Raw genomic sequence first — 25,919 nt, forward strand, 5'->3', positions numbered from 1 at the left:
AGGAGGAAAGGTTTAAAAAAAATAAAATTCAATGGAAGTTATTTCCATTAGGCATGTACTAGGATTGCATTGTAAACCATTCTTATATTTCTTTCTGTATCCCTAAAATGTATCCATGAAGGTTTGTTAATTGATGAAACTTAAATGCATTTCATATCATCCAAAGTTCAGCATACATACATTTCTAGGAAATAGGATAAATACCATATGATGGTTTACAATCAGAGCCTTGATTGGAGATTACTGAATTTCTCCCTTCTTCCCTCTCTCACTATTTCTATCTATCTATCTATCTATCTATCTATCTATCTATCTATCTAATGCAATATCTGCCACATGGTCAAATATAGCCTTGGATTAGCTAACAAAAATGGTACAAGATTTAGCACACTTAGTAAATGAGGACACACTTTACAATGTAAGGTCATCTTAGTAATCTTAGTAATTAATTATAATTATAATTAATAATAATTAATTAATCAAAAATAGTAATTAATTAATAATAATTAATTATTTTATTATTATTATTTTCAAACTCAAAAAAGAAATACATTTTTAAGTGTCAGGAGACTCTGATTAGAATAATCCTAGATTGGCAATAATGTTTGCAGTGCATAGCTTATTATGGCAGAGAATTTTCTGTAAAATAATATCTCTTTGTGCTGTTCTCTGTTTAAAAAATTACAAATTTTGTACATCAGTTATGATAAAGCCTGGTAAATTACTGTAACGTACGTAGAAATTTTTAAAAGATGTGCTTGTTTAGTCTATATGATATATCTATTAAACTCAAATTATGCCAAGACGGGAAATTCTTGTTAAACAAGTGGGGGAACCCAGGAGTCCCAACGAAAGCATTTATATGCAGGAAATACAGCAACATTACATTTCCCATAGAAAATTGTGTTTTTGAGCAAAAGCTGCTGTTTGTGCATAGAATAAATTTCAAGCGGCTAATAGCATTCAAAAACTGCAGTTTTCAGCTAGAAAAACTGGCTAAAATCACTTGTTTCTTTCAGGAGTGACATTAGTAAAGGATTGTCTCCTTATTTGCCTCAGGCACCTTTCTCCACAGTGTGGACCTGTCTCCATTAGAATGAGTTTAGCTCAGGGATGGCAATGCCAGCTACTCAAAAGACTGTGCGAACAGTTTCCCACCCCCTATTCCTCCTGGTGATTTCACAGGGAGTGTGTGAAACTGACAGGATGATGGTTAACGCAGATGAAGGGCAGGAGGGTGTGACAGCCTGTGCTTTATTACAAAGCAATCTCCCCCCTCCAAAAGCCATTAATGTGCATGTAATAGTACTATGGAAGATTAACCAGCGATTCTGCTCCACCCTCACTATAACCTTCAATGAGAGAGGGGAGTGGTGTAACAGTCAACTAACTCACACTCCAGGAATATCCCAAGGGTTCTGTTTAGTTTGTACATTCATAAGAATCATTGGCGAAGAATAAAAGATAAAACCATTTAGGAGGAGGAACATGGCTCCACTGTAGAGTCAGAACTGTAAAATGCCAAAAAAAAAATGGACAATACTTCCCAGAATTCTCCAGAATCATGAACATTGGCCATTCTGGTTGTGGGATTCTGGGAACTATGATCCATTTTTTTTTCTAATCAATGCTGGAGCATATGAAAAACATAAACACTAGAAACTCCAATTTAAACCTTGGGCTATTCCCTTGGGCTCCACTGAGGTCACTACCTCTGAGGATGCTTGCCATAGATGCAGGCAAAACGTCAGGAGAGAATGCCTCCAGAACATGGCCATATAGCCCAAAAAACCCTACAACAACCCAGTGATTCCGGCCATCAAAGCCTTCGACAATACATTTTCCATGATGACTAGCTGTCCCCTGCTACGCATTGCTGTGGCCCACATGGGGGTTCTGTGTGGAAGGTTGGGCCCAATTCTGTCATGAGTGGGGTTCAGAATGCTCTGTGATTGTAGGTGAACTATAAATCCCAGCAACTACAACTCCCAAATGTCAAGATTCTATTTTCTCCAAACTCCACCAGTGTTCACTTTTGGGCATATTGAGTATTCATGTAGAGTTTGGTCCAGATCCATCATTGTTTGAGTCCACAGTGATATCTGGATGTAGGAGAACTACAACTCCCAAACTCAACGTCAATGCCCACCAAACTCTTGTAGTGTTTTCTGTTGATCATGGGAGTTCTGTGTCCCAAGATTGGTTCAATTCCATCATTGGTGGAGTTCAGAATGTTCTTTGATTGTAGGTGAACTATAAATCCCAGCAACTACAACTCCCAAATGACAAAATCAATTTTTTTTTAGTGAAGGACATACATTGGCCTGATACGTGTCTTGTGTCCAAATTTGGTGTCGATTTGTCCAGTGGTTTTTGAGTTCTGTGAATACCAAAAACGAACATTACATTTTTACTTATACAAGATTATTTTTTATTTTCCATTACATAGATGTTTTGTTAATTTTTTTAAAAAATCTAGTCATTGAAATTTCATTGAAGGATCTCAATTTCAAATGTAAAAACATAAACAGCATACATATCTTTATATGTATACCACAAAAAATGTGTATTTCAGCAGATTCTCAAATAAGCTTCACTAGAATTAAACTGGAGAGCAGCCTTGGGAACACAAAGGGCTGAAAACAGCTATAGTCTGAGAATATGATGTCAGGAACTGCCTATCCCCTTCGTTTTCATTTGGCTCTACTATTCTATTTGTAGAACAAATGCAAGTAGGAACCTGCAACAGAATACTGCAGCCTATCCTCGCCTTCTAGCAGAGTGAAGTGGTTCTTTTCAAGGCAATGGCTTCTAAAAGAATGTATCATTTCATTTCCCTAAACTAAGGTTTTTTGTTTGTTTCCATTTTTCATGACAGTCCACATTCCTTGGCTACTAAATAGTCTTTACTGTCCTAAATTTGAAGGAAAAAATATATAAGGGTTTTTTTTTTTTTGGTGGGACAGAGGGTGGGTTAAAATTTATTGTATTCCTCTCAGCTGTGAAAAAGGTATTTTTAAAAAACTTAGAATCAAATCATCACAAGCATTGTCCAAACTGGGGGAATTCTGAAAGCTGTAGATTAAAGATAGGATGAAAATGCAGACTGGAAGTTCAGAAAGTTGCTTTTTGTAGTGTAACTCAGAATTCCCAGACAGTAGTGCCAGCATGGCTAGGAAATTTTGAAAGCAGCAATCCAAAAGAACTGTGCAGACCTATTTCTAAAACTCGAGATTCCTATGAAAAATATGATAACCTTATAATCAGTCCTCCATATTTGCAGGTTTAACTTTTGAAAATTTGATTATTCATGGAATTGAATAATATGTTTTCCCTAGGAATCTCTAGTTCTTCCAGTGTGACTCTATGATCTACTTCTGCCAGAAGTTCACTACAGGCCCTATCTACACTGCCATTTAATCCAGTTTCAAAATGCAGATTAACTGCATTCAACTGGATTATATGGCAGAGAAGACTCATATAATACAGTTCAATGCAATTCAGTCTGCATTGTTTAAGTCAGGGATCCTCAAACTAAGGCCCGAGGGCCGGATGCGGCCCTCCAAGGTCATTTACCCGCCCCACGCTCAGCGTCAACCTAAGTCTGAAACTACTTGAAAGCACACAACAACAACAATCCTATCTCATCAGCCAAAAGCAGGCCCACACTTCTCATTGAAATACTAATAAGTTTATATTTGTTAAAATTGTTCTTCATTTTAATTATAGTATTCATTTAAAGCATTTTTTGCACTACAAATAAGATATGGGTAATGTGCATAGGAATTCATTCGTGGGGTTTTTTTTTCAAATTATAATCCGGCCCTTCAACAGTGAAGGACTGTGACCTGGCCCTCTGTTTACAAAGTTTGAAGACACCTGGTTTAAGTCTACACTGACCTTTTATAATGCAGTTCCAACTGGATTCTTTGGCAGTGTAGATGGGGCCAAAGAGTCATGGTGGAGGCTCTAGAGATTCCAAAACAGGTGATCTCTCTCGAGTTTTTTTAAAAAAAGTTTAGGGGTTTGTTTGTTTTGCTATTATACAGATCCTGCACCCTTATCTCTGCAATAATGAAGGACCTGCTTTATTCCATTTTAGCTCAAATGCTCCCAGCAACAGTTGCCCGAATTTCGTATTAAATTTCCAACATACCCTGAGTTGTCAGTGTTATTTTTTTTTCAATGGAAAAGTAAAAACAGTACCCTGTTTAATGTTCATGGAAGTTGGGTATACAACTAAGAGGATCTTGCACGAACACACATGTGTAAGATACTAATCAACCAGAGTTCAATGTTTATAAGAGAAACTCAAAAGGAAGATGTACACCTTTTATGTCTCCCTCTATCAGCCTGGTAGATAGATAGGCAGCACAACAGAAAACAGTTTCATGGCAACTGTATGACAGATGGTAAAAGAGATGAACAAACTATTAGTTGAAAAGTCTTTTTTGAAATGGACATACACAATAGCACTTCCTATATATTGGTAACTAAATAACACGTTTTAAAAACACTCTCACATCAAAGCATGTTGATATTGTGACAGATTTGTTTCATTCTGTCTGAATCAAGACAACAATCGTCCTCTGAGATACTTATTTCATAACAATTATTTTATATTTTGTTCATCCACTAACATCAACCTGGCATTTTCATATTTCAGTCAACACATGTAATATTTCATCACAGAAGGAACAAAACCAGTGGACATTTGGAGACAGAACCTTACAAGTGAAATTTGCAAACAGAAGCTGAGAACGAATAAAAAGAAAGAAAAAGAGGCAGATACACAAAATAATAACAACAATTAATGTGGGGATGCAGCACCTGGTAAAAGATTTGAAGAACAAATTTGTTAAAACAGTTAGCTGTCCACATTTGAGGGGTTGCTTTCTGCAGATTTGTTTATTCGCAGATTTGATTACAATGTTATCTCTAAGAATTTTTAGGTCCTTTGGTGTGGTCACTATGGTCAGTTTCCAGCAGAAGTTGACCACAAAATCATGCTGGAGGACATAGAAATTACTAAAGAGATGGTATCTCAGATTAAAAACAGCAATTATTTTATTCACTTTTCCCCCAGTTTTTATGGGAGTCCTGTGTCCCTAACCCCCCAAACTGGGGAAAGTTAGCTGTAAATTTGTTAAAATCTACAGAAGGTACCACTAAAATTACCTTGTTATGTAGCCAAATAAAACTAAGTTTAAAAATTAACCTATATTTTTAATAATACCAAAACAAGCTAATAGTCACCCACATGCGGGACAAGCAGCACAAGCTCACAAACTACCTGAGGCCACCCCACCTATCTTTATAGCCCCTGTGTTTCTGCTCCTCCTGAAAGTGGTGTATCTAAGACAAGTATTTTAGAACCAGGCTGCAGGAAGTACAGGCATTGCTTCAAGGTGTAAATGCCATCCTATACATTGCTGCACTTCCAGAATTCAATTTTTATAATGCAACAAATCTGTTATACTTGGGGAACAATGCATGCACCACATCCAGCGGATGTCAGCCAACCTACTCTAGATCCCTACTGTCTTCTATCAGGTGACGGGAAAACACTCAACTCCTGAAAATTGACTCCTCTGACCATCTTCACACACTGGTGAGACCGATTTCAATGCACAGCCACCAGAAGTGGGTCGCAGGATTGGCACTATCCTTCACAGCAGAATGGGCACTATCCTATAGCAGAATGCAATGGTCACTCTGTAGACTCTGTATGGTGGGGGGAGAAGCAGGATGCTGGGGAACTGTCGTGTATATTTTGTCCTGCTCCAGCTAAGCCAACTTGATGCCCTTACAGGTAGCGGAGAATGCAATTTCCTTGCAAATGAAAAAAGTAAGATTCTACTTCTAATCCAGTTGGCTTTTGCATGAGGAATGAAGGAGACAGTTCTTCTCCTTCATACTAGCCGTCCCCTGCCACGCGTAGCTGTGGCCCAGTCTGTGTATATGTGTTTTGTGTGTATATATGTGTGTATATGTGTGTTTGTGTATATATGTATGTGGCTTTGCGCATTCATTGTAATGTATTTTTTTGGGTTTTTTTGGCTTTTTAAGTCTCTTCTGCTGTGTTTTAAGTGTTTTTATGAGTGATGGTCACTCGTTGGGAAGTTTGCCCCAATTCCTTGGTTGGTGGGGTTCAGAATGCTCTTTGATTGTAGGTGAACTATAAATCCCAGTACCTACAACTCCCAAATGTCAAGGTCTATTTCCCCCAAACTGCATCTGTGTTCATATTTGGGCATATGGAGTATTCATGCCAAGTTTGGTCCAGATCCATCATTGTTTAAGTCCACAGTGCTCTCTGGATGTAGATGAACTACAACTCCCAAACTCAAGGTCAATGCCCTCCAAACCCTTCGAGTGTTTTATGTTGGTCATGGGAGCCTGTGTGCCACGTTGGGTTCAATTCCATCACTGATGGAGTTTAGAATGCTCTCTGATTGTAGGTTAATTATAAATCCCAGCAACTACAACTCCCAAATGACCAATTTCATTTTTTGTGTGATGCTCACTCCTTGGGTTAGTAGGTGTCTTGTGGCCAAAGTTGGTGGCAATTCGTCAAGTGGTTTTTTAGTTATGTTAATCCCACAAATGAACATTATATTTTTATTTATATAGATTAGGCAAAAATACAGTGGACTTACTCTGAATGTCATGTATCTAGAATTTTTTGTATATCGAAAATGTTAACTAAGGACTATTTAGCCATGCAGGTGTACAGTGAAAGCACTACAGTTGTCACTTCCACTTTAAAAAGGAGGCCAACGAATTAGGGAACAAAAAACTGTAGCACAGCAAAGAGCAGCAACTGACATAAGCAACCTTCAAGAGAACAATCTCCCTGACCTCCAATCAGATACAACTAAGCTGTATGTGTTCTCTTAGTGATTCCAAATGATGATGTATTAAGCGGTGAGATACCACTACTTGGCATAGGCTGTCTGTATTCCCCATGAGATGGTTCACAAAAACTTAACGTGGAATTCTGTTATTGAAAATCCACGTTTAAATTCTATCATTTGCAATAAAAGTATTGAGATCACTAGACTGCACTGGACAGGTTAAGAGTACCTATCTATGAATGTTCTTAACCTTGCATATTTTAGATTTTTGTTCACATTTTAAGTCTTTTTGTGAAAAATTTATTTGTTTTTTAATTTAAAAATAATCTTTATTCAGTTTTCATAAAAAATACAAAGAAATAACATAGAAAGTCTGGTGGAGGGGGTAGGGAAGAAAGTGTGGGGAGGGTGGGGGGGGGATAGAAAGCTTAGAAATAGTATAGAGCGGATTGGTTTCTGGTTATTTACAACAGATGAATATAAATGTGGCTGTAGTGTGCTGGGTGTGGAAACAAGAGATTGGGGAGGCATTGTGAGGGAGAAAACGTGAGGGGGGGGGGGAATAGGGTATGTGAATTCTGTACTGTTGTTGACTTCCCGGTATCTTTAGGGGGTTCTTCCTGTTCCTTCGTTTTTACCCTTTTCTTGCTTTCCTTCATTGTCTTTTTCCAGCTCTCCTCTTATTAATCCTTTCCTTCAGCTTCTTTCATATTAGTAATTCCATATTTTTCCCTTCTACTAAATACGTTGTTACATCTTTCCAATCTGTTTCGGCTATTGGAATGCCCCTTCTTTTAGAGAGTATGTATGTTAATTTATCCATATTTCTTATATCTAGAATTTTCGTTAGCCATTCCTCTTCTTCTGGTGGATCTTTTTCTTTCCAATGTCTTGCAAAGACTATTCTGGCTGCGGTCGTCAAAAGGAATAATATTTTATCTTTATTTTTTTCCAACTTTATATTATGTATCCCTAGTAGAAAAAATTCCGGTTTCCATGGTATATCCGTCTTCAATATTTTTTGTAGTGTTTTTTGTATTTTTTTCCAATAGTTAATTGCTTTTGGACATGTCCACCATAGGTGGTAGTATGTCCCTTCCTGTTTTCCACATTTCCAACATTTGGAGTTTGTATTTTTATTGAATTTCCCTAGTCTGTGGGGCGTTATATACCACCTGTAAGCTACTTTAAACCAATTTTCTTTGAGTTCCATAGCCTTTGAGTATTTCAACTTCTTGTTCCAGACTTCTTCCCATTCTTCTTTTTTTATCTCTCTTCCTATGTTTTCCCTCCACTTCTTCATATATGTTTTTTCTTTTCCTGTGTCACCTTCTTCCTCTAACAGTTTTTTGTATATTTTGGAAATTAGTTTGTTATCAGATTGCATTATTTTGTCCCAGAAACATGGGCCTTCTTCGAATCCTTTTTCTTTATCTCTCTTGAAGTGTTGTTTAATTTGTTCGTATTGATACCATGAGATTTTACTATTTATATTTTTTAGTTCTTGTTGGGTTTTAATCTTAAATTCTCCTCTTTCTTTTCTTATTATGTCCTTATAGTTGGGCCAGTCGTTCCATCCCAGGAATCTACTTTGGGAGGCTTCAAGTGGCGACAGCCACAATGGGGTTTTCTTATAAAATTTGTCTTTATATCTATTCCATACCTTAATCAGAGACGAACGCACAAAATGATTGCCGAAATTTTTTTCTTTAGTGGCTTTATCGTATCCTAAATAAGCGTGCCATCCTGATGTAAGTCCTTCTCCTTCTATGTTTAGAATCTTTTTTTTTTTTAAGTTTTGCCCAATCTCTGATCCAAATAAGGGCGCATGCATTGTGGTACAATTTGATATTCGGGGTGGCTAGACCTCCTTTAGATTTCCCTTCTGTCATGTTTTTATAATTTATTCTTGGTGTTTTCTTCTGCCATATGAATCTCATTATATCTTTTTTCCAATTGTTAATTGTTTTCTGGCATCTAATTATAGGCAAGTTTTGAAATAGGAACACTAATTTTGGAAGGATTGACATTTTCACCGCAGCTATTCTGCCTAGTAAGGATAATTTCATGTTTCCCCATTTTTCCAGATCTTTTTTTATTTTTTTCCATTTTTCTATGTAGTTGTTTTCCAATAGTTGTAGATTTTTAGCCGTAAGTATTATTCCTAGGTATTTTTTGTGAAATTTGGATGTTCCAATCTTTCCCAATTTTTTCCTGTTCTTTCTTTGTAATGTTTTTAGTAATTGCTTTGGTCTTTTCTAGGTTGATCTTAAATCCTGAGACTTCTCCATATTCTTTAATTGTTTTTAGCCATTTTTCTAGGTTATTTTTTGGTTCTTCTATAATTCCGATAATGTCGTCCGCGAACGCTCTTATCTTGTAATCCTGTCCTTGAATTCGTACTCCTTTGACATCTTTATCATCTCTAATTCTGTCCAGTAGGATTTCTAATGTCAGGATGAAGATCAGCGGAGACATTGGACAACCTTGTCTGGTTCCCTTTTGAATATGTATTGTCTCCGTTTGTTGGCCGTTTATTATGAGTTTCGCTTCCTGATTACTATATATTGCTTCAATTATGTTTTCGAAGTAGTGACCCATATCCATCTCTTTTGTTACAATTTTGATAAAATCCCAATTTACGTTATCAAAGGCTTTTTCAGCGTCCAATGCTAAAAACATCACCTTCTTTTGTATGTTATTCCCAAAATGTTCTATAAGGTTAATGATTGTTCTCACATTGTCAGCTTGTGATCTTTTCGGTAAAAAGCCTGCTTGTTCTTCTTTAATTCTTTCGCTCAATATTTTTTTTAATCTTTCTGCAATAATATTTCCAAATAGTTTATAATCGAGATTTAATAGTGAAATGGGTCGGTAGTTTTTTACATCTTCTGGGTTTGTGTTTTCTTTATGAATTAGGGTTATCAGGGCTTGTCTCCATGTTTGGGGCATTTCTTTTTTATCTCTGATTTCATTCATTACTCTTTTAAGCAGGGGGGTCAATTCTTCTTGGAATGTTTTATAATACGTGGCAGTTAATCCATCCGGACCTGGGGCTTTATCTTTTTTCAGTTCATTTATTGCCTTTTTGATTTCTTTTTCAGATATTTCGCTGTTCAACGTTTCTCTTTGTTCTTCTGTTATATGCGGTATATTTTTTTCCCCTAAGTATTTGTAGATTGCATTTTTGTCTATTTTTTCTTCTTTATACAATTTCTGGAAAAAAATTTCAAATTGGTATTTTATCTGCTTACCTTGTGTGTATGTCATATCTCCTTCATTTATCCTAGTTATGTATGTTGCTTCTCTTCTTTTCCTCAGTTTGTTTGCTAGCCATCTCCCCGGTTTATTTGAATTTTCGAAGTGGTCTTGTCTTAAAAATTTCAATTGTTTCGCCCTTTCTTCTTGTTCTAAGAATTCTCTCTGTTTTTGTAGACGGGTCAAGTTTTCAATAATTCCTTTATTTCTTGGATTTTTCTTTAAATTGATTTCTTCCTGTATGATTTTATTCATTATCTCTTTCTCTTTTTTATTTTTAATTTTATTTTTTATTGCCTTTTGTTGTATGAAATTGCCTCTCATCACCACTTTGCTCGCCTCCCATACTATGAATGAATGTGTTTCTTGAATGTCATTTATGTCGAGGTATTCCTTTAATAGTTTCCTATTCTTTTCTACGTCTTCTTCGCTTCTCAATAGATTATCATCTAATCTCCATCTTCTGGTTTTCTCTTCAAATTTTATTTTAATTTCTATCGGGCAGTGGTCTGATTCCATTCTTGGAAGGATCTTTATCTCTTCAACCTCTGTGACTAGGGATTTTGACATCCAGGCCATGTCGATTCTAGACCATGTTTCGTGTCTGGCCGAATAATATGTGAAATCTTTCTTTCCTTCATTCTTCCTTCTCCAAACGTCTTCCAAATTTAACTCCGACAATATACTTGTTATTGTTTTTGGTAGGGTTCCTCCCCATTTTTTCCTTTCCCTTTTCCTTGTATGGTCATTGTTACTTCTATCTTGTGTTGCATCAATTACTCCGTTGAAGTCTCCCATAATAATCAGGTGGTCAAATTCTTGTTCACTGATCCTTGTTTTTAGTTTTTCTGTGAATTTTGTTTTGGAATCGTTCGGGGCATATATGTTACACAGTAAAATTCTCTTGTCTCTTATCGTTATTGTGACCCCTACGAATCTTCCTTCTTCATCTTTGAAGGCTTGGCTTGAAGGGATATCTTTATTTATGTAGGTCACTACTCCTTTCTTCTTTTCCGGGGCTGCCGAATAGTATGTTTTCCCTAAATTTCTGTTGTCTAGGTGAGCTATATGTTTCTGGGCAATGTGCGTTTCTTGGAATGCATATTTTAGATTTTTGTTCACATTTTAAGTCTTTTTGTGAAAAATTTATTTGTGTAAAAAAGGTGTTTTGTTCAATATTTTACATCAAAAATAGAATGCATTTCTGCAAAACCTTTTGTACATATAAAAGATCCAGAAGTGCAAAGCGTCCATTAAAAATACAAGAAATAATGTTACCTCATCCAACAAGGAGAAAACCTTTGAAAATGTTCAGTTTCATGTGCCAGTATAAAGTAAAGATTTAGACCTTAAAGCAGGGGTCTTCAAACTTTTTAAACAGAGGACCAGGTCACAGTCCCTCAAACTGTTGGAGAGACGGATTATAATTTGGAAAAAAAATGAATGAATTCCTATGCACACTGCACATATATTATTTGTAGTGCAAAAAAACATTTTAAAACAATACAATTAAAATGAATAACAATTTTAACAAATATAAATTAATTAGTATTTCAATGGAAAGTGTGAGCCTGCTTTTGGCTGATGAGATAGGATTGTTGTTGTTGTTGTTGTGTGCTTTCAAGTCATTACAGACTTAGGTTGACCTAACTGAGGGCCGGGTAAATGGCCTTGGAGGGCCGCATTCGGCCCCCGGGTCTTAGTTTGAGGACCCCTGCCTTAAAGCATGGCCATTTAATTTTTAATCTTTCTGAAACCCTAATTTGACATATGTTCTCCAAATTTACCATATCTTGAATTCAGCCGAACCTCCCTTCTACTATACCAAAATTGTACATCTCCACCTCAAATTTATTACTACGTAAAAACCAACACAAAATGCTACGCTCTCATTAAACTAACACTAGACAAAATTTCTCCAGTCAGCTCTGTCAGTGTGTTAAATCTATGGCCAATCTTGGTGGACATACAGCATGAGTAGCAATGGGAGGTAAGAGTAACTATAGCCCAGCATTGTACAAGCACACTAGGCAATTTCCTAGAAAGGCACTGGTCAGTAGACATAATGGTTTTTCTCAATCCATGGACAGTTCCCCTCAAAAACTGAGACTATGCACTACAATCCTTTGGAACATCACCAGAAGCCAACCTATCAAGGACAATGGCAAATCTTCAGGCATTTCTTGACCAAAAACATCCCATTTACTAGTTAGGACTATTCATATCTCATAGAAGACATTGTAACCATTTCAACAAGGACATTAGATTTACATGGGCCCATTACATTTGTAGGTTTAACTTCTGTTGATTTGATTATTACAGATTTTATTCATGTTCTCTCTAGAAATTTATTTATTTATTTATTTACTTTGCTTGTATACCGCAGTTTCTCAGCCCGTAGGCGACTCAACGCGGTTCACAACATAGCAAAAACAGTCATAACAAAATAGCAATAAACGATTTAAAAACCATGAAAGCACAATATACAGTAATGGCACATCAATAACAACACAACAACGTCTCGTAACTAGAATCGTGATCCAATTCGTCATCTATAATTCTGTTCCTATATTCATCATATTCATTGCACCGTTTATCTGAATGCCTGTTCAAACAGCCAGGTTTTTAGCTTTTTTCAAAACACCATTAACGTCGGGGCTGATCTTATGTCCATGGGAAGGGCGCTCCACAGCCGAGGGGCCACCACAGAGAAGGCCCTGTCCCTCGTCCCCGCCAGCCGTGCTTGTGATGCAGGCGGGATCGAGAGCAGGGCCTCCTCAGAAGATCTTAGAGTCCTGGTGGGTTCATAGGCAGAGATACGTTCGGATAGGTAGCTTGGGCCCGAACCGTTTAGGGCTTTAAAGGCCAACGCCAGCACTTTGAATTGAGCCCGGTAGCAGATCGGCAGCCAGTGGAGCTGGTGCAGCAGAGGAGTTGTGTGCTCCCTGCGCTCCGCTCCTGTTAGTATCATGGCTGCCGAGCATTGGACTAGCTGGAGCTTCCGAGCCATCTTCAAAGGCAACCCCACGTAGAGAGCGTTGCAGTAGTCTAGGCGGGATGTAACAAGAGCGTGGACTACCGTGGCCAAGTCAGACTTCCCAAGGTACGGGCGCAGCTGGCGCACGAGCCTAAGCTGTGCAAATGCTCCCCTGGTCACCCGCGAGACCTGGGGTTCCAGGCTCAGCGATGAGTCCAGGATCACACCCAGGCTGCGAACCTGCGTCTTCAGGGGGAGTGCGACCCCATCCAACACAGGCTGTAACCCTATACCCTGTTCTCACCTCTAGGTGAGATTCTATGTTCAACATGCACTGGAGGTTGACCATGGAGTCATGCTGGAGGACCTAGACATTCCCAGAGAGATGTTCTCTCAAGTTAAAAAAATATTGTTTTTTTTTTTCATTTTCACTTTTTAACTTCCATGGGGGGTCTCATGCCCCTATGCCCAATGACTGTGGAGGGCTGACTATAGTTTTAGTTCCACTGGAGACTGGGGATTCATTCAGCATTTAAAAGAAATTGGATAGAAGTGCCTCTTCAGTATTTCTGTTTTAATGTCCACTTCTAAAATTTTAAGATGATACTCAGATTAATCATTCACCAAAGTGTACAAAGCTCTTTGAGGGGCGAGGGATAACAAAGGGGAAACATAGTATGAAGTGTATGTAATATTACTATGCCAAGACGAAGCAGGTAGCACTCATTTCAAAAATAGAAATCTTGGATTCATCTGTAAACTAATTATATGATATGTAATTATAGATGTAACAATAGTGAAAAGATGAACCTGCCATCTATGAAACATGTGCCAAAAATATTTGACCTGCAACCTTTTGGAAGTAAACCTGAAAACATTAGTACTTTAGCCAAGTCTTACTCACTTTGAATTGCCACGGGCTAATAAATATAAGAAAGTGTGCTCTCTCTCTCTCTCTGGCATGTAATTTTAATACAGTTGGGTGAGAATGGTTTGTTTCGAAAGCACTTGTTTCCCTCTCCCGTCTGGTACACACTTTGTTTACTGTACATAAAAAAGCCAAGAAAATTGCCTGTTATGGGTTTCTTCCTTGTTTAAACTGGATACAAACGCAGTCAGACCAAGACAAGGGGTGTCATGCTAATGTGAACTATGCAAAAGAGACTCCTTGCAAATTCGCCTATCATATTTCTTTGATGAATCAAATCCTGAAAAATCAAAGGATCAGTGTTGCTATTTAACATTTGAGGCTGTATCCCATATTAATAATTTCTTTTCCCATTTTATCTTCCATTGAAGTTAAACAAATTAAAAATACTGAATATTCACTATAATATGACAGTATAATTCAATCAGACCTGTAAAGGGGGGGGGGGGGGGTTGGAGTTCAACATCCCCCCCCCCCCCCCCGAAATTTTTCAGGTTAAAAAAAACCTTATTTTTGGCTATTTTTGGCCTTACTAGCCTTGCATACCTTGTATCTTATACCTTTTACGGAGCAATAAGGGACTGTATTAAAAATGTTGTTGTTGTGTTATCGAACTACTCTTCATGATTTGCTAAAAAAAGTTTCAACACCTCCCCCCCCCCCCCCCCCGAATTTTTTTTCTGGCTATGGCTCTGAATTCAATCATAGATTTTCATCCAACCTCTTGGTTCAAGTCTACATTTCTGAAAAGAAAGAAATAAAACAAGCACAGTCCATTCCATCATCTTCAAGAAAAGTGATGTACAGCATCAATCCAATGATTCAGATCGGAATGCTTCACAATGTTTGAACATCACAACAACTCAGTACATACGGTCTGTGGTCCGGACCCCAATTCCGGCAATGTAGAGCATCAGAATCCTATTTTCTCACTCTCAGTATTGTTAAACATATTCGACAATCACAAGTTTCTTTGGGGAAAAGATAGGATTCAATATTGAGTAAATGGCTGCTAAATTTCTAAATCGATACAAAGACTATAAATATGCATAGCAGAGCTCAGTGGAGTATTTGCTACACAAAGAGCTGAAGAGCCATACACTCATACACCAGCAATGAGGGTTTACAGAAATTGTGAGTCAAAACTTTGGGAAGAACCAGGTAATCTATTGAAACAATGAAGTATACAAAGGTCTCCTGAAGCAATGAGGAAAGACAGGGAGAGAAGCTAATCACACAAGACCCTGTGAAAACCAACAGTAACATCAGAAGGCATCCACACTGCAGAATTACTGCATTTTGACACTACTTTAATGGCCGTAGCTCAATGCTATGGAATCATGGGAGTTGTAGTTTGGTGTGGTACAAGCACTCTTTGGCAGAGAAAGCTAAAGCCCTTGTTAAACTTCCATGAATCCATAGCATTGAGCCATGGAGGTATTGCCAAGATGCATTCATTCTACAGTGTAGATGCACCACCTAGTCACGTAGTTTTGGAGGACTGAGAATTCAAGGTAACAAGGTAACAAGCAGAAGAGTTTTATTCTGCACATTTGTGGATACATGTTCAGTCATCACCCAAAGAATCCAAAGGAACAGGAATGGGGAGGAAGTCTTGCTAGAAGCCTTAAGAAGTATGTTGCCTGATAAGACAATCTTGAGGTAGATCCACTAATGTATGGAAGCTTCTTGTCTTGTCAGGGGTCACCAAAATAAATAGCTAAAGAACTACATATAGGAACTGTTCTTTCAGTTGGCTGAACACTAAATTTAAAAGTGCTTCAATCTACCAAACACTTAAGATTTTACTTAACATTAAATAACTTACAATAAAATAAAGAAAACACGTCCATACCAACTCATTTTGATGCTGACTATTCCAAGAAGATATACCGGCATGTTCACACAACCTCTTTCCTACATACACACAATCTTAAACCTTTCATCAACAAACCTATCTATAAGCACAAGTTATTGCCGCAAAATTTATAGAAGTTCCTGATGCCTCAAGTCTTAATAACTCCACCCACAGAAACTGGAAGTGCTTTTTCCTGACAGAAATCTGGCTTTGTAGCAAATAACCTCAGGGACACTTCCTGCTAATCATCGCATCTGAAGCCCACTTCCATCTCATGCCTTTGAAATTTGAACTCTAAATCCAATCTTGGGAAAGCTTTTTTCACAGGATAACTCCCAGAATCTTCTAGCTGAGGATTCTGGGATCTTCAGTTTTAAAAAAGTATCTTAAAGAAGTCCTGGCATTTTATATATGTGTGTGTGTGTGTGTGTGTATACACACACACACACAGAGAGAGAGAGAGAGAAGTCAATCTACATTGCAGAATTAATGCAGTTTGACAACACTTTAACTGCCAAGGCTCGATTGTATGGAAACCTGAGACTTGCAGTTTGATAAGACATCAACACACTTTTGTAGAGAATGCCAAAGACTCTGTAAACGACAATCTCGTGAGTTTATAGCACTGAGCTATGACAGTTAAAGTGATGCCAAACTGTATTAATTCTACAGTGTAGATGTACCTTAAGCTGCTTTGGGATTCCAAAGGCAAAAAAGTTACACCTGTATTTGGAAGACAAGTCAAAGCCATTATAATATATAGAATACATATTTGGAAGAGCACAAACTGCTATCATCCATACAATTCACTTTTTAAACAAAAATATACCTATTTTGAATCATGCCTGTCAACTAAAATGTGTAATACTTGCTAATTAGTGTTAATAACTAGCATGCTGAATCTAAATGTTTAAAAGGGGGAAAACATTTGCTTGATTGCCGTAAACTCAGTTTAACTCAATAATTATATGGAGGAGGGCTTTTTTCTACATGATAAAAATGACTGAACTCTTTTTTCCTCATGAATACAAAAGATTTTTTTTTAAAAAAAATACTACAGTTCAATAGTAAAAGTTTTATAACCCAATAAAATATGTATCTGAACCCCAATTCCACAGGTTTGGAATTGTATAAGTGTTGAATTATGAAAATGACATATAAAGTTCAGTTCCAAATACTAGCAATCATATTCTTTAGCAATATGTATATAGTAATTGAATATTTCATAATAACTCTCAATTTTAAAGGCTAATAAAATCTGCATTTTACTCGTAATTCGCTGGAGGACAGGAAAAATGACTGGTTGTAACACCTTTCTCACAGTCGGGACTGATATGAAGATAATGCTTTATTAGTATAAAAAGTTCATTCTTCGACCTCCATCTTTTTAGCAGCACATTATTTGCAGAAATAAAAAAAAATCACTTTACAGGAATCTTCATGCAAATGCATAACCAGGTAAATTAAGTTTATGTGGAAAAAGTTGTAAATTCAGGATTCTCAGTTTTAAAAGTTAGACTGATATCAAATGTTCCAACCAAAAATCAAATAAACCATTTGCAATGAAAAATAAATAAATCTCATGCAATTACAGCTAGTAGGCATTTATATTCTCTCAATGTAAGTTTAAGGAGGTATTAATGCCTGACAGTGGAGAAACCATATATGCATTTCAGAGAGGCTAAAGAGTCGTAGAGGACAGCAATATGGTTTCAGCAACCATTCAGCCCACCAAATGTAGCTTTGCATTATCCAAGACAACGTACTTTCTGTCGTTGTTCTATCTTTATTTTGGAGTCCTGCCTAAAGCCTAATTCACAGAAGAAACCTTAACAATTACTACCAAAACCTAGTGGTTGTTTTCCTACCTGGATCAGCTAGGTACCAGTACCCATAGGCAACTTTAGGATAACTCAGACTAGCAATCAAATTCAGGTTTAGAAAAGACATTGAGCAGGAACAGGAGCAACTCTGTCCTGTCCTGCCGTCTGTGTATGAGCAAACGGCATGGATCAGACAAGATCAATGTACCTGCCAGACATGAGGTTTTAAAAGTGACTTACTGCCTGTCATGTGACTTGGTGAGGTATGCTGCCCATTGGGTGTGCTTGAAGTGAGGTCAATTGCCATATTGGAGTGCTCCCTTTCGGGCGAGTGTTCGTGATCACCTGTTCCATAAAAGAGAAACTTCTATCAGTTTTTTGTATAGCAAATTGTTGTTTCTGCTCAAGTAAGAACATGCGCTTGCCGGGCTAGGGATGATATTTGATAGCACAATCCCTGCAGCTTAGAAGGGGCGCTTGCCGTTGCAAAAGAAAATATGAGCATTTCAAAAATGTAAAATTCATTGATAATGATCTCAGAAGAAACAGCAGGAAGAAGATCTTGACTTGCTCGGCATGATCAGAACTGTTTTCATATCACTTCTTCTGGGACAAGACAAGGAAATAATCACTCCATACACACACCCCTTTGGTGTCGTGCTCAGTTACTTGCTTTATCATACAATGTATCATTTATTTAAAAAATCATAGAATCACAGAATCATAGAGTTGGAAGAGACCTCATGGGCCATCCAGTCCAACCCCCTGCCAAGAAGCAGGAATATTGCATTCAAATCACCCCTGACATATGGCCATCCAGCCTCTGTTTAAAAGCTTCCAAAGAAGGAGCCTCCACCACACTCTGGGGCAGAGAGTTCCACTGCTGAACGGCTCTCACAATCATATCCCAAAGCAGAGCAAAAAGTTACATTCCATGCTGGTACAAATTTCACACATGATGCCCTATGCATACCATTACTTTATGCTGTCAGTATTTCAACAAACGAACTCATTCTATAGTATATCATATCAAGATGAAAGAAAATAGAAGGTTTTGAGCCCTGAAAGCAAAAAACAAAAAAAGGTCAAAAAAGTTACAAAAGAAAAATAAAAAGGATACTTACATGGCATGTATCCATCAGTAGCCTCCGCTTCCATAGTCAAAGTGCAGTGCTAGAAAGCAAAGAGAAAGAGAGACTATTAAAGATGTCAACCATTAAACATCTGGGTTCCTAAGCCAATCCACCAACACCATTATTTTTGGAGCAGCTGGTTTAACCAATATCACTGCATCTGCAAAAAAAAATAAATCTGCAGGTATTCCAATATTCAGAAAGGGAGAAAATGGTAAATTGACATCTCAGAAGCAAACCTGTGCTGAAGGAGAGGGAGAAGCAGCAGCCACACGTGAGTTACTGTTTCACTGTTGACTAGAAAAGAAACCCAACTGCCTGTCTGGTTTTGGTGTGTTTTAAACAAAATGTCAATGCCATATTAATCAATTTTCTTAATCACACTACTGCTGTAATCCTTAACACACTTGTCATAAAGTACAACAGGAAGTCTTCACTATTAAGTAGGAACTTTTTTGGACTAAACTGTAAGTATGGCAGAGCACTAATACAACAACATTTCCTTCTCTACACATTGTCATTTAAAAAAAAACAGGGGGAAATTAATATTTCTTCATCAGAGTTGCTGCAGGTATTTTACACAAGAAACCACTTCATTCTCACTTATCCCGAGATCTGTGTCTAAACTATTTCCAGACGGCACACTTTATATCAATCTCAAAAGTTTCTTCAAGCACTTTGGTAACAAGGAGCCAGCTATTACTTTCCAGAAACCCAAGTAACTGTATTAGATGACGCCCACTAGCTCACCACTTGATTAAAAATAAAAATAAAACGAGCAGGTCAGTAATCACCAGCATATCATTTTTTTTAAGTGGAAACTTTAAAAGGAAGACAAATCATGGTCAAAGAAGAATTTCCATTTTTCCTCCCAATCCCCAGCTCCTTTTTGCCTTGAGTTTCAAAAACTCTCGCTACACCAAGCAGTTAAATTATTCACAACGAGCCATTTCTGTATTGATCGCCAAGTATATTTAGCCCCAGCTCCTGGAATTTCTCCATTACTTACTGGAAAACAGGCAGCTTCATTTCTTGTCTCCTAAACCACTTCCCTTCACCTCATCCCCCTCCCTAAAGAAGAAGAAAATATTAAATACTTTTCTTGCTGTTCCTCTCTCTGGCATCCTGCAGCTCAAATTCCCCAGATACCCAGGTATATATAATGCTTAAGATTTCAAGGGGCAGAGCTGCCATCCGACTGATGTTTACATGGCTTTCAAAATAACAGCCCTTGGCATCTAAGGACTTTTTGAAAACACCTTGCCTCCCCCCTTCTGCAGGTAACACACAGGGAGAGAAGAAGAAGAAGAAGAAGAAGAAGAAGAAGAAGAAGAAGAAGAAGAAGAAGAAGAAGAAGAAGAAGAAGAAGAAGGAAAGTTGGTCAAAGACAGAGAGGGAGGAAGCCAGCCAATGAGATGAAGAAGGGGAAGGAAACACGGAAGGGGGGAGAAAGAGAGAGAGGAAAGTTGTATAGTTAAATTAAAGTTTGTTCACCATTTCCAGCTTCTAGTGGCAGCCTCTGAGAGCCAAAGGGAGAGGCGGAGGGACTGCTGGAGCACTGGAAGCCTGGCAAGATGGGGACGCCTTTTGAAAGAAGCCAGCCCCCAATTCCTTCTTCCTTCCTCCTTTCCTTCCTTCCCCCTCCCTGACTCCCCGCCTCCAGGCTTCAAGGGAAGAGGAAGAAAACTTACAGGTAGGTCATTCAGAGCCACTGGGTCGGTGGGGAAAGCAAGCAAGCAGGAAAAGGAAGGGAGGAAGGAAGAAAGGAAGGGAGGAGGAAGATGCTTCTTCTCCTTCCCCTTTTTTCTTCCTTTTTCAACTTCTCCCCCTCCAACCTTCCTCCACTCCCCACCGCTCCAGGGCTTTCAGGAAGGTCTGCTTGGGAATGGCATGTCCTTTCATGGAAAGATGAAGCACACACACACACCACAAAAAAAAAAAAAAAAGGGAGAGAGAGGTCAGCCAAAGCTCCAGCAATGCGATTAAAGCAGGCGGGGGGGAAAACTTGATCCACCGGTTCCTTAAGAATCAGAGGGAGAGAAGGGGGGGGGGGGGGAGAGGGAAAAAAATCTTGGAGGAAGAGAAAAATAAAAAAGGGGGAAAGAAAGAAAAAGGGAGATCTGATCAGGGAGTTGTGAAAGGACAGAGCGAGGAGAGAAGTCAAGAAAGCAACCAAGGCCAACTCCTCCTGAGTTTGGGCCCTTGGCGACAGGTGGAGATCTGACAGTGTGGACTCAGAATATCAAGGCAGGAAATAACCCAGAATATCAAGGCAGGAAATCTCACAACATCCACTTTGAATTTATTTATCTATTTATTTATTTCCCGAAGGGGGGCTCAGGGCGGCTTACAATGCACACCGATATGATGCCACTACATAACAATTACAATTATAAAACCACAATTGAACATAAATCATAATTAAAACAATACATAAGCGGTCATTAAAACAGTAAAACAGTCTCATCAGCCGTATTGCCGTTCCAGTCAATGTCCCTCTACATACATCTACTGTCCAAAAGCCTGGTCCCAAACCCATGATTTTAATTTCTTTCTGAAAGCCAGGAAGGAGGGAGCAGATCTTACCTCATTTGGAAGTGTGTTCCATAGGCGGGGGGCCACAGCTGAGAAGGCCCTGTCTCTCGTCCCCACCAGGCGCATTTGTGCTGTTGACAGGAGCGAGAGCAGGGCATCCCTGGATGATCTTAGATTACAAGGTGGGACGTAGGGGTGGATGCGTTCGGACAAGTAAGCTGGGCCAGAACCGTATAGAGCAGTGGTTCCCAAACTTATTTGGCCTACCCCCTGGAAATCAATTTTTCTAAATCTTCTCTTCTTCCTTTTATGCTTTCTCCACCCCCTTACAGTTATTCATCGCCCCCAAATGCACCTGTGGCCATTACCACCACCCCCGATGACTGCAGTGCCCACCAGGGGGCGGTAACACCCACTTTGGGAATCACTAGTATAGAGTGGCACAGTGGGTTAAAGCGCTGGGTTACTAAGCTTGTTGACCGAAAGGTCGCAGGTTCGATTGTGGGGAGCAGCGTGAGATTCCGCTGTCAGCCCTAGCTTCTGCCAACCTAGCAGTTCAAAAACATGCGAATGTGAGTAGATCCGGCGGGAAGGTAACGGCACTCCATGTAGTCATGCCAGCCACATGACCTTTGAGGTGTCTATGGATAACGCCGGCTCTTCGGCTTATAAATGGAGATGAGCACCAACCCCCAGAGTCAGACATGACTGGACTTAATGTCAGGGGACAACCTTTTTTTAAGGTCAAAACCAGCACTTTGAATTGGGTTCGGAGATGGACCGGCAGCCAGTGGAGCTGGCATAGCAGGGGGGTGGGATGCTCCCTGTATGTCGCCCTGGTTAGTAATCTGGCTGCCGCCCGTTGGACTAGCTGAAGTTTCTGAAACATCTTCAAAGGCAGCCCCACGTAAAGTGTGTTGCAGTAATCTATTCGGGATGTAACCAGAGCGTGGACCACCGTGGCCAGATCAGACTTTCCAAGATACGGACACAGCTGGTACACAAGTTTTAACTGTGCAAAAACTCCCCTGCCATCGCCGAAACCTGGGGTTATTTGAGTCCACACAGCCATATATTCCACTTCAAAGCAGATACTTACTCACTTAGGTGATTCCTTGTAGTCTGAGGATGATGGTCCTCCAAGGTCGGTGTCCTGCCGGTGGGCCCGTAGGTTACTGTGGAGCCCTATTCTTGATCTGCATCTTCTCCCACAGTGAGGGCATCGGTTTCCAGGTGGAAGGCGGTCTCGGTCGGGGTTGGCTTGATGCGCTTTCCTCTTGGCATGCTTCTCCCTTTCGCCCTCCTTTCGTGCCTCTTCAAATTCTGCAGCACTGCTGGTCACAGCTGACCTCCAGCTGGAGTGCTCAAGGGCCAGGGCTTCCCAGTTCTCAGTGTCTATGCCAGAGTTTTTAAGGTTGGCTTTGAGCCCATCTTTAAATCTCTTTTCCTGTCCTCCAACATTCAGTTTTCTGTTCTTGAATTCGGAATAGAGCAACTGCTTTGGGAGATGGTGGTCAGGCATCTGGATGTGGCCAGTCCAGCGAAGTTGATGGTGGAGGACCATCGCTTCAATGCTGGTGGTCTTTGCTTCTTCCAGCACGCTGACGTTTGTCCGCTTGTCTTCCCAAGAGAATTGCAGGATTTTCCGGAGGCAGCGCTGATGGAATTGTTCCAGGAGTTGAGTGTGACATCTGTAGACAGTCCACGTCTCACAGGCATAGTGCAGGGTTGGGAGGACAATAGCCTCATAAACAAGCACCTTGGTATCCCTACGGATGTCCCAGTCCTCAAAGCAGATAATGTGGGATTTTTTTTTGCAGCTATGTGGAATGGGCCTCAGATAACCCCCCACTGTCTGGGATATTACTTAGTTACTTGGAGGGATTTTGAAAAGCCTGGTTAGTTCACCTATGGGTGAACATAGTTCTGTGGAAGACAAGTTAAGGAACCATTCTCTTTTAAGGAAACAGCTTGATAATCTTCTGAAACCACTAAGTGTCTGAACCTCTCCTAATATCTGAGAAGCCTTCTTGTTCTAGTACTTACTTATTTAGGCGATCCCTCGTTTTCCGAGGAGGATTGTCTTCCAGTGTTCTTGTGGGTCCGTATGTGGCTGTGGAGCCCTATTCTTGCTCTGCATCTTCTTCCGCAGTGAGGGCATTGGTTTCCAGGTGGAAGGCGGTCTTGGTCGGGGTTGGCTTGACGCTCCTTTCTCTTGGCACACTTCTCCCTTTCACCCTCCATTCGTGCCTCTTCAAATTCTGCAGCACTGCTGGTCACAGCTGACCTCCAGCTGGAACGATCAAGGGCCAGGGCTTCCCAGTTCTCAGTGTCTATGCCAGAGTTTTTAAGGTTGGATTTAAGCCCATCTTTAAATCTCTTTTCCTGTCCTCCAACATTCAGTTTTCCGTTCTTGAATTCGGAATAGAGCAACTGCTTTGGGAGGTCTTTGCTTCTTCCAGCACGCTGACGTTTGTCCGCTTGTCTTCCCAAGAGATTTCCAGAATTTTCTCTTTTCCTGTCCACCAACATTCCGTTTTCCGTTCTTGAGTTCGGAGTAGAGCAACTGCTTTGGGAGACGGTGGTCGGGCATCCGGACAACGTGGCCGGTCCAGCGGAGTTGATGGCGGAGGACCATCGCTTCAATGCTGGTGGTTTTTGCTTCTTCCAGCACGCTGACGTTTGTCCCCCTGTCTTCCCAAGAGATTTGCAGGATTTTCCGGAGGCAACGCTGATGGAATTGTTTCGGGAGTTGCATGTGACATCTGTAGACCGTCCACATCTCGCAAGTGTATAGCAGGGTTGGGAGGACAATGGCTTTATAAACAAGCACCTTGGTATCCCTACGGATGTCCCAGTCCTCAAACACTCTCTGCTTCATTCAGAAAAATGCTGCACTCACAGAGCTCAGGCTTCAATGCTGGTGGTCTTTGGTTCTTCCAGCACGCTGACATTTGTCCGCTTGTCTTCCCAAGAGATTTGCAGGATTTTCCAGAGGCAGCGCTGATGGAATCGTTCCAGGAGTTGAATGTGACATCTGTAGACAGTCCACGTCTCACAGGCATATAGCAGGGTTGGGAGGACAGTAGCTTTATAAACAAGCACCTTGGTATCCCTACGGATGTCCTGGTCCTCAAAGCAGATAATGTGGGATTTTTTTTGCAGCTATGTGGAATGGGCCTCAGATAACCCCACACTGTCTGGGATATATGGCAGTGTGGACTCTGATATTCCAGTTCAAAGCAGATATTGTGGGATTTCCTACCTTGATATTCTGTGTGGTTCTTTCCCGCTTCCAATACACACCTTACACAAGAAACAATGCACAGATATCTTTAGAAAAAGATGTGAAGAGAGATCTCTTCTCCTGGAGGAGCTGCGCAGGGAAACCTGGCCAGGAAGGGTCATTTCTAAAGGAGGGGACAGACTGACTGATGGAGTCACAGCCCACAGACAACCTGCCTTGGGTTTCTGTGTCCAACACGCACCTCGAGAGACGAAGAAGGCAAGGGATTCTTCGGGGGAGAGAAACAGCAACAAGTCATTAGGATGGACGCCCTTTTGCCACGCAACAAACACAAGACGCACACCAGACGCCCTCCTCCTCCTCCTCCCCCATCCCCCCCCCCCCTTCAAGGGTTTACCTCAGCAGCGCATGTTGCCCCTCCAGTCCATGGCACCCCGGTTGGATTGTTTGTTTGTTTTGTTAATGAGCCCCTCTCTCTTTCTCGTCGTTCTCTGCTTCTTGTTTGGCTTGTTCCCTCTCTCTGTGCCTCTCTCTCTCTCTCTCTCTTTTCCCCCTTGAGCCGGTGTGGGAAGGTGTTTAGTCTTGGGAACTCAGGCAGCGCGGTGCCGTCGCTAAGGGTAATCCTGTTTTTTTACTTCCTCCATCTTCGGAGAGCGCGCAGGGTTAGCCTGGGACAACTGGTCAAACCCCGAGAAACCGATCCGGCGCACAGACACACACACACACACACACACAGAGAGGCGCGCGCGACGCTCCCTCATATATACACACAGAGAGAGAGAGAGGCGCGCGCCTCTTATGTCCCCCTCCGCGCGCCCAGCTGATTGACACAGAGAGAGAGAGAGAGAGAGAGCGTCGCGCGCAGGAGGAGCCCGGGGGCGGGGGCGCGAGGACTTAGGAGGGAGGCGGGGGGAAGCCTACAGAAAGAGAGGAGAGAGGCGATCTGGGCAGAAGGAGAAGAAGGAGTCCGCTCAGCGGACTCGGCAATCGATTACAGGACAAGTGCTTGCCGCCGCCGCCGCCGCTTCTTTCTCCAGCCAAAGGCGCTTAAGGCTGCTGCTGCTGCTGCTTCCTCACCCCGAGGTGCCAGGCAGACGCCGGCTTAAGGCTCCTTGGGTTGGCCTCCATGGCAAGGCAGCGCCCTTCCACTTCCACACACACACAATTATCCAAATATATATATATTTCCTCCAAGAGATCATTACTGTTTTTATTCCGTTATCTTCCAAATTATACCTGTATAACCTGGAGATCATTCCTTTATTTCCTTTCTCCAAAATGTTCCCCAACTCTGGTCTTCTTT

The 25,919-nt window shown here is 40.4% G+C and overlaps 1 protein-coding gene across 8 annotated transcripts in view; it reads right to left on the reverse strand.

The window, feature by feature from the left end:
• IKZF2 (IKAROS family zinc finger 2) overlaps positions 1 to 25,421 on the reverse strand; it is a 130,236-nt gene extending 104,815 nt beyond the window's left edge. For 7 of the 8 annotated variants that reach the window (XM_060781302.2, XM_060781313.2, XM_060781284.2 and 4 more), the window contains exons 1-3: positions 20,329 to 20,653; positions 18,826 to 18,874; positions 17,942 to 18,046 (exon numbers count right to left, since the gene is read on the reverse strand). In XM_060781302.2, coding sequence (XP_060637285.2) covers positions 17,942 to 18,046; positions 18,826 to 18,874; positions 20,329 to 20,331 — 157 coding nt within the window. In that variant the 5' untranslated portion in view covers positions 20,332 to 20,653. Of the gene's footprint in view, positions 1 to 17,941; positions 18,047 to 18,825; positions 18,875 to 20,328; positions 20,654 to 25,013 lie in introns of those variants that run through there. The other variant, XM_060781262.2, reaches the window with a different exon arrangement.
• Between the last annotated feature and the right edge of the window lie 498 nt (positions 25,422 to 25,919).

Source organism: Anolis sagrei, chromosome 1 (genome assembly GCF_037176765.1).
Source record: "Anolis sagrei isolate rAnoSag1 chromosome 1, rAnoSag1.mat, whole genome shotgun sequence".
NCBI lineage: Eukaryota > Metazoa > Chordata > Lepidosauria > Squamata > Dactyloidae > Anolis > Anolis sagrei.